Source organism: Sinocyclocheilus rhinocerous, unplaced genomic scaffold, assembly GCF_001515625.1.
Source record: "Sinocyclocheilus rhinocerous isolate Xijiao unplaced genomic scaffold, SAMN03320098_v1.1 scaffold154, whole genome shotgun sequence".
In the NCBI taxonomy this organism is placed as follows: Eukaryota; Metazoa; Chordata; class Actinopteri; order Cypriniformes; family Cyprinidae; genus Sinocyclocheilus; species Sinocyclocheilus rhinocerous.
In genome coordinates, this window is record NW_015659335.1 from 495,419 (window position 1) to 514,881 (window position 19,463).

At 36.7% G+C, this 19,463-nt stretch overlaps 3 protein-coding genes across 5 annotated transcripts in view; all 3 read right to left on the minus strand.

Moving 5' to 3' along the window:
• Window positions 1–6,375, minus strand: part of LOC107723598 (E3 ubiquitin-protein ligase SMURF2-like) — a 65,859-nt gene extending 59,484 nt beyond the window's left edge. For all 3 annotated transcript variants that reach the window (XM_016532299.1, XM_016532298.1, XM_016532297.1), the window contains exon 1: window positions 5,986–6,375. In XM_016532299.1, coding sequence (XP_016387785.1) covers window positions 5,986–6,037 — 52 coding nt within the window. In that variant the 5' untranslated portion in view covers window positions 6,038–6,375. The remainder of the gene's footprint in view (window positions 1–5,985) is intronic.
• Window positions 6,376–6,579: 204 nt separating this feature from the next.
• On the minus strand, window positions 6,580–10,334 carry LOC107723592 (importin subunit alpha-1-like). Its single transcript, XM_016532294.1, has 10 exons — window positions 10,237–10,334; window positions 10,007–10,108; window positions 9,757–9,897; window positions 9,597–9,644; window positions 9,195–9,459; window positions 9,008–9,102; window positions 7,914–8,177; window positions 7,741–7,848; window positions 7,371–7,520; window positions 6,580–6,822 (listed from the first exon to the last, which is right to left on the minus strand). Exons 2-10 carry the CDS (start codon window positions 10,070–10,072, stop codon window positions 6,733–6,735), a joined length of 1,227 nt encoding a protein of 408 aa, XP_016387780.1. The 5' UTR covers window positions 10,073–10,108; window positions 10,237–10,334; the 3' UTR covers window positions 6,580–6,732.
• LOC107723593 (nucleosome-remodeling factor subunit BPTF-like) overlaps window positions 10,092–19,463 on the minus strand; it is a 38,826-nt gene continuing 29,454 nt past the window's right edge. Inside the window, 9 exon segments of the mRNA XM_016532295.1 lie at window positions 10,092–10,108; window positions 13,704–13,796; window positions 14,039–14,123; window positions 14,549–14,741; window positions 14,830–15,003; window positions 15,941–16,227; window positions 16,925–17,150; window positions 17,388–17,470; window positions 18,987–19,463. The exon segment at window positions 18,987–19,463 is cut by the window's right edge and continues 31 nt beyond it. Of these exon segments, the coding sequence (XP_016387781.1) occupies window positions 10,092–10,108; window positions 13,704–13,796; window positions 14,039–14,123; window positions 14,549–14,741; window positions 14,830–15,003; window positions 15,941–16,227; window positions 16,925–17,150; window positions 17,388–17,470; window positions 18,987–19,463 (1,635 nt within the window).

Below are 19,463 nucleotides of genomic sequence, written 5' to 3' on the forward strand. Positions count from 1 at the left end.
AGATCTCTCCCCTGCGCTTCCACGTTCGTCACTTTTGAGCGCATTCCGACCTCATACGTCATCCGCCCAGAACTGTTTCCGTTTACAACAGTGAGCACAAGCTAGATTAAATTGATTATTACATTTTAAATATGGTTATTTTTCATTCATTAGACCTTTGTGATTTTTACATTTTAAAATTATTTTCATGACAATTAAACATGTTCCCCAAAAAATCTTGTTACTGTAATGCAGCCCATGCAGAATTTTTGTGTAATGCCCATTATTGTCAATGGTGATTCTAATTAAATCCTAACTATTACACTGTATTTTTTAAATCACAATAAATTAATAGCGAAACAAACTGCTTAAGGATGTATGATAATTTCAATAATATATTTTAATAATAACTTTAAGTACTGCAGTAATGAAAATATATATTTTTTAGAGATGGGTGATGCTATTTACTTTGCTTTTGACCTGATACCAAGTACCATTAAGCACAAACCACAGATATCAATACCACTACTGCCACATTTAATAACCCAAAAACATCAAAATTACTAATATTTCAGGATCAATCCATCCCTCTATTTATTTTACATTATAGCAATGATAAAGCAATAGCTAAAATTTGTCTAAAACAAGGTTTGTTTCCTTGAAGCACAAGAAAATTCCTTTTTCATTTGATATAGCCTAGACTTAATCCAAACAGGCTTTGTGAAATTCACCCATATTGTCAGTAGCTAAATGTCAAGTAACTAGCTATGCAAATCCAAATGTTGCAATAGCAAGTACATGCAACTGAAGAACTAAAGCAGAGATCCCGAGATTACAATCCCGTCTACCACCGTGGAGCAAGACACTTAACCCAAGGCTACTCCAAAGGGACGTGGCAGTAAAAGCGGTCTAGACCTAAAATAAAACCTATAGATCAAACCAATGATGAATCTGTATCAATCCACACAAGAAATCTTTTTTTAAGGGTAAGGGGAGCCTTTTTGATTTCCTCAGTGAATTTGCATTCCACAGATGCCACTCGCCACCACAAAATGCCCGAGTCATGATATCAGCTTATAACCATCAGAAACAGATGCTGAACAGTAGTCTGCTGCAGTAAACATAAGACTACAGCTCTAATTGTCCTCTCCTCTCTACCTCATTCCATCAGATACAGCGCAAGTTTAAATATTTCATTTGGCTGCTTGCGACGAGTGGAAAGACTTGGAATTTGCCGGAGAGCTGATCCTGGAGGCACATCAAACATGGCCACTGTCCTCTGTCTCGACGTCCACTCGTGTTTGTTTAGCTGTTTGCATCAAACTAAATAAAAGTGACCTAGAGGATTACAGCAGAAATTTTGTCATCGGGTTCAGAAAGCATGAGATCCTCTTCACCTTCCAACACGATTCAGTAAGCAAGAAAGAATTAGCTTAGCTGTACTTGAGTGTTTAAAGGGGTCCTATTATGCTCTTTTACAAAGTATTGATTATGTTTTGGGGGTGTACTAGAACATGCTCTCATGCTTGGTGGTTCGACAAATGCATTATTTTTCACATAATTTACATTATTAAAATACCTTTCTCCCCAGCCTGGCACAAACGGCTCGATTAGTTCCGGCTTTGATGAAGGTCCACCTTCCGAAAAACAAAATGTGTTGTGATTGGTTAGCTGTCCCAGTGCGTTGTGATTGGCGAACAGCTTAGACGGTGTTTCAGTACTGCCCCGCCCCTTGCTCCGTCTTTCAACAAAAGCTTTTTGGGCGAATCCGGCAGGCACTGTACTCCTCATTTTACTGTCCTCAGTAAAATGTGCAGCCCACAATAGCAAATTGGGGTTATAATGCTCAGGAACAGAGTTAAAAAATAAATTGCAACCACTGTTTCCTGACATCATCCGCTTTCGGAAGCCCAAACAAAGACGTTTGGGCATGGAGGTGAAAAAAACAGCGTTTCAGGCGGTCGCGCACCAGACGAGAAGCGCAGCGTCGCGTCGCGCCACATCTTTAAAATTCAAATACATTATTTTCTATGAGTGTAGGCACACCGGCGGCGCCGTTCGGCGTCTGTCCGCGGCGCCCAGCTACGTCGTGTTGTACTTGTAAGAATTGTTCTAGACATGCCGAAAATTTGACGCTACAGCACAGCAGCTCTTCTTCTTCGTTTTCTCTGATGCACTAACTCTGCAGCAGCACTTCTTCTTCATCGTCTCGTCTGATGCACTCACTCAACCAAGCGCTCTAACCACAACCTCGCCCCTCCCCACCCCCCAACCATTCGAATTTCTGTAGGCGGGAATTATTTGTAATGATATTCCAATGAGCCGCTTTGTGATATCACAAAGCCCCGGAAAACAAACGCTGTAGTCCAAACGAGCCGTTCGTTGTAGTTCTTGAAAAGGGATTTAAAAAAAACGAAATATCTCCCTTTGGAGTGGACTTTGAGATTTGTAACTTTCTAGATCTTTTTTATGCCCAAACATACACACTACACACTGACTAAAATTTAAAAAGTGAAAAAGCATAATAGGACCCCTTTAAACAAAGCATTTGTTTAAAGATTTACTTCACCCCAACAATTAAAATTCTGTCATCATTTACTCACCCTTTGTGTCTTTCGAAACCTGTACGACTTTCTTTTGTGGAACAAAAAAAGGACATATTTATAGCAATCTGCTCTTTTCCATTCAAACGGAATGAATGGCCATTGTATAGCTTCAGAAGACTTGAAATACAACACACAAGTTACTTTTATGGTGCATTATGGGGATTTTTTGTGTGTTTTTGGAGCTTGACGTTCTCGTTTTGTGCTCCGCAGAAGAAAAAAAAAGTCATACAGGTTTGGAAAGACGTGAGGGTGAATAAATGAAGTTTGATTTCTGGGTCAACAATCCTTTTAATAAAGCATAATGACAAAATTGTACAAAGTAAATAAAGGGTGTAAGATCACTAGGAAGTGGACATACTTAAAAGTGGACTCAGGAATCAATTAGCATAGAGAAGCTGTACATTACACTGATTTTTTCATCAGTTATCTGGTTATGGTTATCTGAAGTTGTTATTGGAGTACGTTTTACAAAAAAATAAATGTTCAGTTTTTCTACTTCAAAATCACGTTTTATTCAGTGTGTTACTTGCAGTGTCATTGTAACTGCTTGTGAAACGTAATAGCAATTTCCAAGTGAAAACGGTTTCTACACCAACTTTCAGTGTACATGTACAACAGCCATTGTGAAAATGTTTTAATACTAAAAACCATCAGAGAGACATTAAAATGCTTTCAACCAATCAGGACGTCTTGATTCCAGAAAAATGAGTTCCACTGTGGTGCAACTAGGTTAATCTCTTATATATTGCAGCACTGGGAGCCGGTGGGAAGCTGTGAGATGACAGCAGGTCAGTCATTGTAAAAGTTTTATCCTCATTCCAACCCACGGCGCAGTGAAAATAGCTCATTTGAGGGTGCAACAGCAACCAGGGAGGAAAATGAGCTCTTTCTACATGCGAGAGCCAGACATCTCCAGAGCCCCACAGACGAATCTCCCCGTCTCACAGACTGCTGCTTCCTCCCACAACCGCACTGCTGGGTCATGATGAATACTACAACATCCTGCTGCATACTTGGAGGTTGATTTCACTGCACGGTATGCTTCATTGTGGAAAGCATTCCCTGAGGTCACCAACAGAAACTTTCATAGAGCCATACTGATCATTGGGTTGACCAATAATTTTCATCGATATTCACATCTTTGGTTCTTCAACATCGGGTCTCAGCACCATTTGGTGGGTCTTTAAAGAACATCACCCAACAACACAACTAAGAGTTCAACAGGAAACAGCAGTGCTCATAGGAAACGCAACTTACTTATTGTTTGCATAAATTACTAATCTTTTATGCAACAGCCATTCATTCTGAAGTAAGAAATGAGTAGCATTTAATACTCACAGGCCAAATAAACTTGAAAAAATATGGGTGATTATTAGTATAATATCCATAATGCATACTACGCAGGGCTCAAGGCTAAGGATTTTTTCTACTGTCCCGGTTGGGCCAGTGGTTCAATTTTTTTACTGGCCCTGCCACACACACACACACACACACACACACACACAAATACATTAATAGTTGTTGTTATCATTGTTTTTAACCTAAGTTTCCTTGTACTCTAATAAATAAGCTTATATGACACCAAAATTTTAGATACCAGTTAAATTTTACAATTCTCTATTCCAATTTCAATACCACAACAAAAACTAGCCTAACACATATAAAGTTCAAACATTATTAAAGACAAGTGAACAGTCGGTAAATAAGAACAAATGAACAAATTACAAGTAAAAGCACAAATAAATAAACAGAACAACTGCTTTAGATTTTTTGATTTGTAGGTGTTCAAGTACAGAAATTAAACACTTAAACGTAAAATAACATTGCATATTCTTCACTGTATAAATATAAGGATTAATCTTTTTTTATTCTATAGGTGTATAATGCCTTGCGGTTTGTGTGCTTTTCCTGTCTTCTAATGCTTTTAAATCGACTGAATGTTTAAATTGGCAAAGCTTTAAAAACACGTGCAAATGATCAACTTTTGTGAGGACACAGCAGTGCTCAATCAGGCCAGTGACAAATCCATCTACTGTCCCGAGCGTCTTTTACACTGGCCCCGGGGCCATCGGGCATAGCGAGCCCTGCTATGCCTTTATTTTTGCACTCAAATGATTATTCTATTTATTAGTTTAACAAAATAGCAATGAAATAATAATTAAAATGAAATTATTGTACATTTAATCATAAAAACATTTGTATATCGGTTGTTAAAACATTTAAACATCTTTAATAATTAAATTTTCTAAAGTGACACCTGTACTTCACGGGTACAGATGCTAACATTGTGAAGATTCATAGTACTCACAAATTACAGTGTGACATTGTTTTTTTGTAAGACAGACAATACCAAATTCAAAGATTTAAGTTCAAAGTAATACACATGTAGAACCATTTTTTTTTTTTTTTTTACTACTTTGGGTAATACACATGTAGAACCATTTTTTTTTTTTTTTACTACTTTGACAACAATAACTAAGCAATAACAAAAGCATATACAGTATGGATATTTTAATCAATAAAAAATTGTAAACAACTGCAATTTGTAAACAAATGCCAACAATAACTCGGACAAAGGTGCAGAAAAAAATAAACATTTATCAGTAGAGCTAGATTAAGAAACCGATAAAGAGAGTATCGATACTCAAACAAAATATCGGTCAAACCAAATGTTGGTCAATATACTAACACCAAGTTATTTTTAAACAGTGCAGTCCATTGGCATTTTTTGTGCTAGTAAATCTATAACGAGTTCTATCGCACTCTTCATCTTCAAAAACGCGACTATATTTGGTTAATCCCCACTAACTAGTAGGCTAATTAGTGTAATAGTTTACAGAGCCACATGGTACAAACATTTCAAATACAATGATGAGATTAAACACTTGCAGTCTAGCATTAATGTGATTAACACAACACCCACATTAAACCCACATTTTGCATTTTGGCGCAAATGACTGCATAAAAAGTAACGTTGCGCGTTTGGTAAATTACTAACGTTACACCGAATTTATGTCAATAAGCCATATTGTTCGCAGCGCCAATGGCTAATCTTAAAAACCCCTAGTTCAGCGAGTCTGTAGCTGAGTGTATTCGCTTTAATAAGCACGTTAACAAAACTGGCAACCAATTTAAACAATGAACGCAAAAGAAATGAAATTGTTGCGTTCGCGCTCCATTTTGACGTTGGCCAGTCTGCTAAAGAACGCAACGCTGCAGCTCGGTCGTACATACGCCATAAAGCAAAAAACAAAAACATACATGTATTATCTGAATATTAAACCCATTAGAGTCCTACTAAACAGAAGCCCACATGTAAAGATTGAAAACCACGATGACTTACAGCAATAGCTGCTAGCCAGCTTCAGATGAAACTCTTAAGATGTCGCAAATTCCTCACCTGTTAAACGCAACTTCACGGGTCCATTTCTTCTAACTCCTTGATTAGACATGTCCTTGACCCTTATCCCGGCTGATTATAACAGAAAACGAGTTGAACGTGCTGTAGAGTTGCTCTCTGGTTGCCCTCAGCGCGAGTTTCACAGTGAACAGAAAATAATGGAGTCACGGTCCTGTGGCCCGGATGTGCACAGCCCTGCCATGTCTACATACATACATACACCCGCGCCGCGGCTTTTAACGCGCTCCTCGTATTTCTACCAAATCCACGACGTGCCCTCAAAAGATCCGCTTACAAAGACCTCCTGAAGCTCTTCGCATTTTCCACGAACGAGCCGCGCTCGGGTTCTGCTGCCATTGCAAGGAGACCTCGAGGGAAAATGCGACTGAATTGAGGAAATGTGGTTTGAAAGGTGTCTGGCATCTGCGGAACCACTAAAACCGCCCAAACAGTGACTTCACACCCACTTCTTATTCGTAGCACTGTGATCCTCACTTTATCCATCTATATGGCTACTAATTTTTCCCACTTTATTTATTTAGACTTAAAGTAAGTCTTGGATAACGAAGATACACACGAATGAAAAACCACTTGTTCTTTTTTATTTTTATTTACAACAAATAAAATTGAAACAGATTTGTATGTACAAGTCAGAACATGAGGTCCTCACAAAGACAAACATGAACAAGACAAGCGGTTGGCAGAAATGTTCAGAACAATCATACAAAAATACCACAGTTTAGATATTTAGAAGTTGAAAGTGCTTGGGTTTTCATTGATTTGGAACGCATAGCCATCGGTTGTCGCTTCGGGGGCCACGCATTCGTCCTCTTCCTCCTGAAAAACGGAAATAAAAGCAGCAATTTAGGAAAAGCGGGCTTTCTAAGAAGTATAAGAAACAAAGAATGCACAAGGACGGCTAGTCAAACCACTTTCGAGAAGCTGAGAGACTTGTTTTGACAAATATAACGGAGTCAATTAACATGCAAATTGCTAAAAACTACACAATGAATAATAATAATAAATTCATTACATTTATATAGCGCTTTTCTAGGCACTCAAAGCACTTTACATTGTCAGGGGTATCTCCTCATCCACCACCAGTGTGCAGCATCCACCTGGATGATGCGACGGCAGCCATAGTGCGCCAGAACGCCCACCACACACCAGCTTATTGGTGGAAAGGAGACAGAGTGATGAAGCCAATCAGTAGATATGGGGATTGTTAGAAGGCCATGATGATCAGAGTATCGCTACAGGCGACTGAACAATGCATAGTATATTGTCCACAGATGTGTTTGAGAGATTTGTGTTTGTCATTCTTTGCACTTGGCTAATGAAGAGATTCTGATAATGCATGACTATACATTTAACGTTCAACCGACCTCTCCAGAGAAGTACTTTTCAATGAGGTTGAGGGAGGCCTTGTAGACCATTTCATTTTCGTGGGACTGCAAAGCTTCTATTTTGTCCAGGCCGCCACATTCCTCAATCATCAGGGCCAGCTTTTCGACCTCACCAATCTTTTCACCAGCCTAAAATGAAAAATAAAATCCCATATTTAAAGTTATGGATCTACTGTCATGTACATCCAAGTGAAACATTATCGGGGGGGAAAAAAAAAAAAAAGTAGGTTCTATGCATTGGTTGTTGAGACTTGGGTCAACAATTCATCTGTGCATGTCTCAAGATATATAACATGCATTCAGAAAATAGATTGTGTGACTTCTTATTTCATGTCAACAGAAATCATACCAAAAAGATATTGGTGATTGCATCCAAGATGACAAGAATAGTTTTGCTGTCCTTAGTGGAGAGCAGGTTCAACAAGGGTTCTAGTACGTTGGCCTGAACAAGGTTATATATATATTTAAAAAAATATATAATTTAATAAATAATGAGCATATCACTACTTTAAACTAACATACCACAATGGAGAGCTCCCCTGATCCCAGCAGCTGCACCAGTCGAGGAACCACACCAATTTCCACCACAACCTCGATCCTTTCATTGGGCCCATCGGTCAGGTATGAGATTGCCCAGCAGGTGTCCGCTAGCACCTCCTTATCTTCATGATGCAGAAGGCGGATAAGTGTTGGCAGCATCTGTTTCACGGCATCCAGAGGAGGTGCAGGGTTCTTATTGCGGCACAGGTTTGACAGGGTCCAGGTGACGTTCCTCAGGTAACCAGACTGCAGAAGAAGAAAGACTAGTCAGGAGAAATTACTGAAGCTTTGAGGCCACCTACTGGTAAAGTATGCCCACTACAATTTAAATAGTGGTTTAAAACCAATAGTGCCGAACCCCAAAATATAATGGGAGAAAAAAAAAAAAAGTTGAGCACCACCTGGGTCTGTTCATCGGTACCAGTGACGATGTTACCAATGGAACGCAGTGAAGGGGTCTATGGGAAGAAGAAGAAGAAGGGGAGAAAAAAAAAAAAAACAGATTTGAAACATTTACTAAATATTAAAATTGTCAAATTGTCATGAGACAGTCAAGTCAAGCCATGACATACAATCTGTAAAAGCAGTGTTCTCGATTTTTTGTACACACACATATATATAAAATTAAGAATCAATAAAACCATCCAGTTAAGAATCAATTAAAAAGTGTTTATTTAAAAGTAAACGGATTTATTTTATCAAATTTAATAAAAAATATAATTAATCAAAACTTTAATAATTTAAATCTTATATTTGAATAGATTTATTATCGAATAAAAACAAATTAAATATTTTAATGATCTATTTTTTTAATCTCATATGAATAAATTTAATTAAATATTATATTTTTACTTTTGAAAAAGATTATTAATATTAATATTTTAACAACATTAAAATATCTATTTTTAAAATAAACATCTAAAATGTATAATATTTTAACAAATGTAATTTAATAAAAATAAACCTAATATTTAATCATTCAATATTTAATATTAATAAACGCTTTAATAAAAATATAATATTTGAAATAATGTAAAAATAAATATCTATTATTAAAACAATAATAATAAACTTACAGGAAATACAGAGAAATCAGGAACAGCCAGCAGAGCTAAGAGGGGGGCAACCGCACCATGCTTAATGACTTTATCTCTGTATGCAGAGCCATCGCCTACAAAGACGAAAGAGCAAAAATAAATTCATACAACCAAGTTAACAAAAATCACTACATCTCATTGAGCAGAAATGCTACTGGCCACCCACCAGCAATGTTTCCAAGGGCCCAGACAGCCTGCTCGCTAATATGAACGTGCGGTGAAGAGATGAGGCTGATGAATGCTGGAACAGCCCCTCCCTGAACCACAGCACTGGTCTGGTCAGATGTTCCAGATGCAATGTTAGTCAGAGCCCAGGCTGCCTCAAACTGTATGGGAGGACATTCGGTCAAGCTCAGGAAGCTCACGAACTTGGGAATCAGACCAGTGCTGATGATACGGTCAATAGGTGGATGCCTCTCTCTTGACAGCAACTTCCTGTATTTCAATTGGACAAATCACAATATGTAAAACAGTTGAAATGAATGCATATTTCTTTGCATGCAAATGCTATCTTTTAAAGGGGTCATATGATGCGATTTCATTTTTTCCTTTCTCTTTGGAGTATTACAAGCTCTTTCACACCATTTACGATCTCCTCCACCGTCCAGTGCGGAGCCTGATAAAACACAATCATATCTTATGACGTGTAATATCTCAATAGCATGTACACATTCATCAATAACGAATGATTACGTGCTGAATCGTGCATTAATATGGATCATACATACCTGACCGTTCTGGCTTTTCTCTTGAAGAGGAGAGGTGGCCTCGTCCGGTAGACTGCTCACGTTCCTCCTTTTCAAAATCTGCTCGTCTTTCTTTGCTTTGCGAAGTTCAACATTGACTTCGACCCTTCGACGTCTCAGCTCCTACATTATTAAAGCATGTGACATCTTTTACGAACGGAACTGCGGCACATTTGAAAGAAAACAATCGATATCAGCACTTTTTGTTGTATCGTTTTACAAAACTGCTTACAGTTGCATCTTTTCCTTTGTTTTTGAACTGAGTGAGTCGTGGACTGTTCTCATTAGCAGCAGACATTTTAATGAGGTTTGATTAATCACAGTATATCGCAACCTGAAACAGAGAAACACGTTCGTCAAAATATCAACCTTGTTGTATCACTCAGTTCTGAAATTAGAAAAGCATACTTAAGAATAAACTATAATAAAACTATATTATAAATCTACTAAAGAGGAACTTACCTTTCTTTCCAACCAAAGGACTGTGGCGGTGGAAGTATGAAACAGACCTTTAAATTCGCGCTATGAAGAATCTCATTGGTCCGTTCGAGCAAAAGCATTTTCCTATTGGACCGTTTTGAAAAATCACACTGCTGGGGACGAAGCTTACGTATTAACGCGAGATTTGGCGAGAATGCCAAACAAGATTTCTGGGAATTAATTTCAATATTTTATCCTTTAAAAAGAAATGAGCTTCAAATGAACATGTTATTGTGTAAACACTAAATTATATCAAAATTTGTATATTTAGTATATAATTAAATACATATTCATATTTGACATTTTTATTATTGAGATCTGATCGTTTTATTAATGTGACCATCTGAATTAATGATCTCTATAAATATTTATGGCGGTTGTTTACAAAAACCTGATTATTTAAAAAATTTTCAGTTGACTGGAGTTTTTTTTTACCCACAATCATGACATTAAACAATACTGCAGTTTGTATAAATATAAAGGCTATTAAAGAATGTGCTGTGCTGTTATGGTTATTAAATATACTGTTTCTGTTTAAATCAATTTAATCGTAAATAAATCTATAGAAAGCACTTTGGTTACAAGGAATGTATGTGTGACAAGGGGGCGGGGCGAAGCAGCTCTAAGTTTAATTCTGATTGGTCAGCGACGACCATGCTTGGCTTTCTCAGATTTTAAAATCCATGATGGAAGAGATAGAGAGAGCCTTTGACACCACGTGTTACAGTATACAGAACGCATATATCCATTGTGTGCTGAAAAAAAAAAGGATTTAGTGTTTCTGTAAATTAAATAATCCTTCTTTGGCGTAATAATCATATTTCTAATAGGCAATTATTTGTTTGATAGCGAAAGCAACTCAGAAACCGGTTAATGGTAACACACAACTTGCCAGTTGTTAATGAAACTTTTAATTCATTCATTAAAGCAATTCATTAGACTACGATTTGAAGATCACACGTGTATAAACAAATAAGAGAAATCAGTCTTTATAGAAGTATGGTAATTCTATTAAGATCAGAGATAGGAACAAAACATGGTTATTGCCATACAAATTCTGTAAGATGGGAAAAGTGCACTTCAAAATATAACACAAAAAATGTACTGTAATAAGTATATCCTTAACTATGAACATGAGGAAAATATGTGGTTTATTTTGTGCCTCTAGACAAAACATTAAGAATTGTGTTAGATCATTTATGTATCTACAAGTACACCATCTTAAAAAGATCTTTTTATCTGAACTGCCAGATTGTTTAGGGGTCTAATAATTTTCAAATGAAGAGAATATAGAGACATCTTAATCAATGTAGAAGAGAGAATCCTGTCCCCTCCATTTATTTGTTTCATATACATCAATATTTCTTCAGTTGGAATACAAAAAAAAAAAAAAAAGGACAAGTTATACAAACAGGATACCTTCTTGACTAGTACTTTCATCAGTCCTCAATGCATTTTTAGAGCAACACTTTCTTAGTTTAAGTAACTTGATCAACCCCATTGCTTAAAAACCAATTAGCAGATTGCGTCCACATTCCACTTCTGAAGTAGTATGCTGAATCATATAAAGGGGGGGGGGGGAACAACTGGTGCAACATGATAGACTCCTGCTGTCCTGGAAAATGCGAACATGATTACGGAGGGTTTTAAAAACTCACAAATACATTTTTGTAGGCATTTAATCCTCAAAGAAATCCAAATAGGAGAGCATCCCAGTCTAAACTCACTGCTTTAACAACCAAAAATGTAAACCGTCCATTCTTGATCCAAACCCACAGCTTTTATGTCCGATATTCCACCAAACGCTGTGGCTATGTGCGGTGCTGGCTGACTGGGATAGAGTTCCATCTTGAATTAAATGTTCAAAGTTTATTTAGAACAGCATGTGGTTGTATTCTATGAGGCTGATGACTGTAGTTTGTTGTTATGAGACCTAGAGAATACAGAGAGAATGAGGTTAAAAGCCCTATGGTTTTATTGAACATTCACAAATAAAGGTGGAAAATTAAGTCTACAGCACAGAGAAAAATAGCCTCAGGGGTTAAAGGAATGGCAGCCATGTTGGCATAATACAACGGGAATGCCTTCAGTCATTTAAATTGGTGCTGGTTTCAACCTAAATTTAGAAGAAATGAAAAACAAACAAAAAACAATTTCAACCTTTTTTTAAAGCATGGTCCTTTATTTCAACATTGAAATCCCAATAAAAGGATTTAAAACTCTTTATTTTGCTTCATATTCAAGCCAACCGAAACTGCGCAGATTCTGCGCAAGTTATAAAGTTGCACAAATTTTCAGCAAATTCATTAGTCCTCTCAATGAACACTTGGACAGATCAGCGAACCAGCTGAAACAAACATGTCGTTAAGCACATTACAAAAAAATAAACTGAACAGAAAAGTCTTAAAATGCCTCTAATCAGCCAATCCATGTGATAAATATGATCATGCATCCATGTAAACATCATAAATAACATCATGTGATCAGCAAACGTAATGGGTAAAAAAAAAAAAAAACCGGGATCAGCATTTCCCTTGATTTCTGTGTGTTCATAGTGCTTCAACATGGCTGCCGATTGTCAAAGGCTTCACTGGAGTTCTGGCTTTTATTGACAGGTTCTCCAAACAGTTTTACTCATTTCACTTAAATGTACATCAGCTTCCACTGTTAATAAAACAGCAAGTTCCATGATTCTCTAATACAGAATGACTCCGCCCCTTCAGCCACTATGACTTATGATAATCTGCAAGAAAGGATAATGGATTGAATGAATGGCATGCATGAACCACAAACACAAACATTTATGTTATCAGCACACAGTCAATGAAATAAGGACAGGAATAAGAGGATGAAATGCCAGCCAGAGAAGTGGAAAGTTAGATTACCACTAAATTGCCTCTGAATTAAAAAATATATTTAAAGCAGAAACATTCATAGTGTGAAAAACAATGTTCATGAAGACAAGCAGATACAAAACAAAACTGGATAAGCCAAGGCAATGGAAAAGACTGATGAAAATTGTGAAATCAACACAAGAGCAAACTAAACAGTACAATGCAGTAGGGCTGGGTTTTGACACAAATTTCACGATTCGATTCGATTCTCATTCACAAGCTTTCGATTCGATTCGATTCAATATTGATTATTTTGGATATATATCAGGTACAGTACATGACTAAATTTGCTCAAGGAAAAATAATCTCTTAACTAATGCTGTAAAATATACATGAGTCACTTGGTACTACATTACTATAATATTGAAGGTTAAAACTGACTGAGTTTTTGCTTAAATTACACTTAATGAAGTTTTTATAATAAAATAAGTTACAATTACATAATAATATTTCTACTTCAATTCGTTGAAGAACAGTAAAAGTTATAATTAATATATTATCTGGTGCACATATTTAGCAAAATGCTCCTCTCTACAGTTAATTTTTCTAGCTGACTAATGAGTTTAAAGATTTTGGTCACGTCCGCTACGAACTCTGTGAGTTTGCTGTAAAAGCGCTTCTGGATCCTCTCCTCCATTGTAGAAAGGTCTGCAGATAACAGACAAACAAGGGAAGCAGAAAATAATGAAAATCATTACTAAAACACACAAAATGCTAATTCTTCAGTGTTACTTCTAAATCATTTATAAAAAAAATTATACAAAATAGTATGTTAATAGTTTAAGAATTACCTTAAAACTTAAGCAGAAATGTACATATAACCAAAGAGAATATTATACAAGTCACAAAATAATTCTGGTCATACAAAAGAGAAGAAGAAGAACTCTTACCCATTGGTTCCTTGATGATCCCATAATAATCTGGAGCATCATTTGGATCCACTGGTTCCAGGAATGGCCACGCCATCTTATGGGACTAACATACATATAAAATGATTGTAAGATTCACAAAGAATCAGTTCCTATTGGCTTCCATTATATTTTTTGATCATACAATGAAAGTCAATGGGAACTGAACGTTACACACATTCTTCAAAATACTGTCAGAAGAAAGAAGCTCATACAGTCTTGGAACATCGTTAGGGTGAGTAAATGATGACAGATTTTTCATTTTGGGGGGAAATGTGATTTAAATATTGTGCAATTCCATACAAGTGTTTTCTGTAAAGCAGCTAAAGGTGAAGTTTATTACAACCAGACAATTGCTTGCTTTTGTTATGACTATAACCAAACTAATTAAGGGTTAAAATCAACCAGTCAAACAATTTTGCATCGTGTCCCATTCCAAACTAAACACCAGCTCTAAAAATCCAAACAGCCTTGAAAAGATGCCATACGAACCTGTAAGGAGCGCAGGATCCGCTTCAGCCCCTCGTAGTCTTTGTCTGTGAGTGGCGTCAGGACCGTCATGGCATCCTCTGTAGACTGGCACTGCGGGCACACATACTCGTCGATATGTGTGGCTTCGCTCTGTAGGATGCCCACGCAGCGCCCGTGGTACCAGTTCTGACAGCGATCGCAACCGATGTAGAACCTGAAGAAGCATATCAATCATATCAGAAACTGTGCTTCCACATGCAGCTTTTGAAATACATGTGATGAGACTGCAGATGCGTGATTACTGGGACTCGTCGTATGGAGTTCTGCAGATGCAGTAGAGCTCCTCTGTGCTTCCCTCCTGAGCTCGTTTACATTCTGAACAGATGTAGTCATCCATCTTCTTGGCCTCTTTCTCGGTGATGCCCACACACTCTCCATGATACCAGTTAGAGCAGAGGTCACAACCGATGTAGAACCTGCATCAACAGCAAACCAACATTAGATTCTTTCATCTGATGTTCTTAGACATCACGTCTTTTATGAAAAATCGTATTAATATTTTTACAGCTTCAGTAGCATGATTTACATTTACATTTATTAAGCCAAATGCTTTTATTTAGAGTGTTCAACTGTTTGAGGTTCAGAAAAAATTACACAGAAGTGTACTGTTTTACCAAAATGGTGAATTTAAAGTGACTTTTAACAGTCTTTCCACTGTGTTCAAACAAGTCTTGTGATGCCAAACTCTTTTTTTTCGGAAAGTTTGGATGCACAAATTAGTTTTACATTATATTTTGAGTTTTCAGCAAAAATAGTAATATTGTTTCCTTTTTTAAAATCTTAGCATATGTGTATAGTTTTTAATGCCCAAACACTCAGGATATTAAAATAAAATAAAATAACCAATTTAAAAAACACCTGATAAATAGGTGTATTAAAAATCTTATTGAATGTTTAGATTTTTCATGTCAAAAAATCTAAATCTCTCTCTCTTATATATATATTATCTTCGTGTATGTTTATATTTTTCATGCCAAAATTTGAACTTGTGGTGTAAATACTCTACATAGTGTAATTAAAGAAAATAAATAAATAAATGATTAATATTAATATTAATATAATAAATAAATAAATAAAATAAATGATCTAACAAATCAAAACACACACACACACACACACAACTGACAAATAGGTATATTGTTTCCTTTTAAAATCTAATTATATGTTTATATTTTTCAAGCCAGAAATTTGAGCTTCTGGTGTAAATATTCAAAATGATGTTATTTAAAAAAATAAAAATAATAATAATAATAATATTAATGATAAACATACAAAAGAGAAAAAGAATTCCTAACAGAAACAAAAACCCATCTGACAACCCCCTAAAATCGCAGGACAATAAAATTGTCATACTTCGACTCATCGTAGGGCGTCTTGCAGATGCAGTATAACTTGATGTCCCTCTTGCTGTCCTTTGAGGTAGTGGAGATCATCTTTTTGCGCTTGGACTTGGAGGCGTCTCTCTCCTCTTCCCGCTTGCGTTTGTGCGTGGAGGGGGACGTGACCGTGGCCGTGTACGAGGAGAGACCGCTGTGCACGTGTGCGCTGGCGGCCGCGGCAGCTGCTGCAGCTTGTGCAGCCGCAGTCTGAGCTTTCTCCTTCTCCCGCCGCAGTTTAATGAGATCGCGCTTCAACTCCTCCTACAATGAAAGGTCACATGAAAGGACTCAACATACGCAATGTAGCTTCAACTGTCTATTTGGCAAGTCTGATGTGGTGTTAATAGTGTGTGTGTGTGAGTAAAGCGGAGATGTGGGCGAGAAATGAAAGCATTCGTCGCTATGGCCAGATTCCCATAGCTAATATTGTCATAAACGAGGAAAAACAGTCCTTAATTACTGTTTGGGAACACACACTACCTGTCAAAAGTTTAAGGTCAAAAGATTATTTTTTTAAAATGTTCTCGAAAGTCTCTTATGCGCACCAAGGCTGCAGTTCAAAAATCCAGTAATAACAGTAATATTCTGAAATATTATTTCAATTTAAAATAACTTTTTTCTATTTGAATATATTTTAAAATATAATTTATTGCTGTGATGCAAAGCTGAATTTTCAGCATCATTACTCCAGTCTTCAGTGTCACACGATCCTTCAGAAATCATTCTAATATGCTGATTTCCTGCTCAATAAACATTTAATATTATCGACTGCATTTATTATTTATTAAATTAGTTCGTTATTTAATTATATTATTTAATACTTAATTTCTTTTGTAAAAAAACAAAACAAAAAAAAAACTATTTTTTAAAAGTAGTATACACACCTTGAATTAAAAATCTCAGATCAGTGAAAATCAAATATATTTGATGAAGTTTGCGCACTTCCTGTTCCTCTCACCTGCACTTGCAGCTGTAGTTCTTTATCAAGCAGAGCTCTTTTCTTCAGGATATCAGCCTTGAGCTGCTCTTTGTGTTTGAAGAGCAGAGCTGACAGCTTGCTGGCGTTCTGCTTGCTGCGCTTTTGCTCCACCGACTCCTCTCGTTTCCTCTTTTTAGCCGCCTGCCTCTCGTCCTTATCGATTTTATCCAGGATGAACTTCATCACCTGGTTACAGACAATCATCCTGCCCGGACAGACGAAAGACAATGGATTGGGTTGATTAAAGCCAGTCTATTCTTAAGTGAGACTTCCATTAATACGGCTTCAGTTGCTTATGGTTTATCTGTGGTGCACACGTTACAAAGATAATGAGCCTAAATAATGCTTCATGTTAGTTGACATTTAAAATCAAAGTTTTAGCACAGAAAGTCACTTGGAAAGTGGGAAAAAGGGAGATCGGCAACATATATAAAGTATTTACCTCTGGTTCTCCTCTCTTTCAGCAGGAGTCATGGTTTTCTTCTGTTTCAACTGCTCTATGGCCACATTCTGCTTCTGAGCCACCTAAGCGAAAACAAGAAGTGTTTAACATGTTAACGCTCCATACAGATGGATGGAAAGTTTCAAAACAACAGGTAACACCATCAGTCAGGATCGTAACTACTGTAATGTCACGTTTCCCTAGTAAATGCATTTATTTAGTGGGAAATCAAGTAGGGCAGGACTTGAACTTTCAAATCCCTTAGGTATCTCAGATACTTTAACTGCTTTGCTTCACAGGGTAATTACTGATTTAAAATACTTAAATTTATTTTATGAAATACACACATGTATTTAAATTGGTTTATGTACTAACATATCAACACATAAGAAATAAAGGTTGATCGAATTTTGATTTTGACAATACAATAATGTGTTTCAAGAGTTTGAAAGGTGCAAAGCTCACATTTCTTTAAATCATCACATTTCGCAGTTTAATAATCACATTAGGTCATATTGCAGCTCCTGTTTTTCCATCCCCAAATTTAAGACTTCTTAATATAATAAAGACTTTTGTTCCACTTGTTACAATTTATTACATTTAAAACTTACGACCTTAAATTGATCAAACTGAATATAAATTTTTTTTAAGGACTCACAGGAACTAATTTTTTCCCCCTGCATTTCATTAGCAGAGAAGTCATTTAAAAAAGTTACGACATTTTCATGAAATATAATGAAGACTTTTTTCTATTAGAATATTGTGCACTGATGAATTGTAACAATAAAATCCTTATATAGACAATCTTTTTTCATTTGTATTTATTCATATTTATCCATAGTGTATTATAACATTAATCCATTTATCTATTATATGAAATCTTAACAAAAATTTTGTAATTTAAAAAATATTCTCTTGAAAATACTGTACTTTATTATTAATTCTTTCTAGGTACCATATTTTTAGATTTATTTTATATTGTCATACACACACACACACACACACACGTGTGTATATATACAGTGGGTACGGAAAGTATTCAGACCCCCTTAAATTTTTCACTCTTTATTAGAATTATCTTTTTTTATTATTATTAATGTTGTTAATATTAGTTATTTGTTTTATTGCCCAAACTAAATTGCCCCTTGGGGATCAATAAAGTTGTTTGATATATATAAAAACATGAGACATTTTTAAAGAATTTGAATTAAGTCTTTCATTCCAATCAAGAAGCATTGGAATAAAATTAACATAATTAATTAATAAATTAACATAGACTTATATTTTAATAATTAAATGTTTCAATTAACTACGGCTCAGTGCAGTGTATCCATTCACACATGCATAATCATCTAATGAGTAATGCCTCTAACCGTAGTGACAGACAACAAAAAATATCAGCTGAACTCACTCTTAAAATTTGGTTGCAAAGCCTTTAAGTTTCAGATCAAAATCATTTTGAACAGCCATTCTTAACACTCCGATCACGGGCAATCGTATATTGCTGCTGTGTGAAAGTAACCTAAGGTTTACATAATATCCCATGTTTCTTAAACTCAACAACTAAATCATTCTGGAGTCACATATTTGGGTCCTGACCTGTTTCTGTATCAGATCACTCTGGCTGACGTGCTGCTGGGCCTGCTCTCTCTTAGCCTCCTGCTGTTTCTTCTTCTGCTGCTGCTGCTGTTCGCAGAGCTGCTGGATGCGCTGGAGCTGCTCCTGTACGCTGGCCGTCTGGATGGTCACCAGATTCTGGATCTGGTGTGCTTGGTCTTGCCCTCTGCCCTGATGCTGGATCTGAATGGGCAGCTGCAGTTTGATCTGCTGGGGCATCCCGGCTGTGGTCCCGACCTGCTGGACTTGAGCCTGAATCTGGGCCACTACCTGACTCTGGATGTGGGAGATGACCTGCTGCTGGAGCCCGGGGACGCTGAGGAGCTGCGGGGGAAGCTGGATCTGGGACTGGACTTTGGTAACGGTGGTCTGGGCGACGGGGAGGGTGGTGACCTGTTGTAGAGGTGCGGTGGCCGTCACCTGTGCTATTTGAGGGGGGGGGTCAGGTGTAGGGGGCGG

Excerpts from the sequence above, each read along its gene's own strand:
- LOC107723592 (XM_016532294.1), bottom strand. The coding sequence starts at position 10,072 with ATGTCTGCTGCTAATGAGAACAGTCCACGACTCACTCAGTTCAAAAAC. Across the intron at positions 9,103-9,194 it reads GGCCCTTGGAAACATTGCTG|GCGATGGCTCTGCATACAGA; the intron begins GTGGGTGGCCAG and ends TCGTCTTTGTAG. Across the intron at positions 7,849-7,913 it reads CAGGGGAGCTCTCCATTGTG|TATAACCTTGTTCAGGCCAA; the intron begins GTATGTTAGTTT and ends TTTAAATATATA.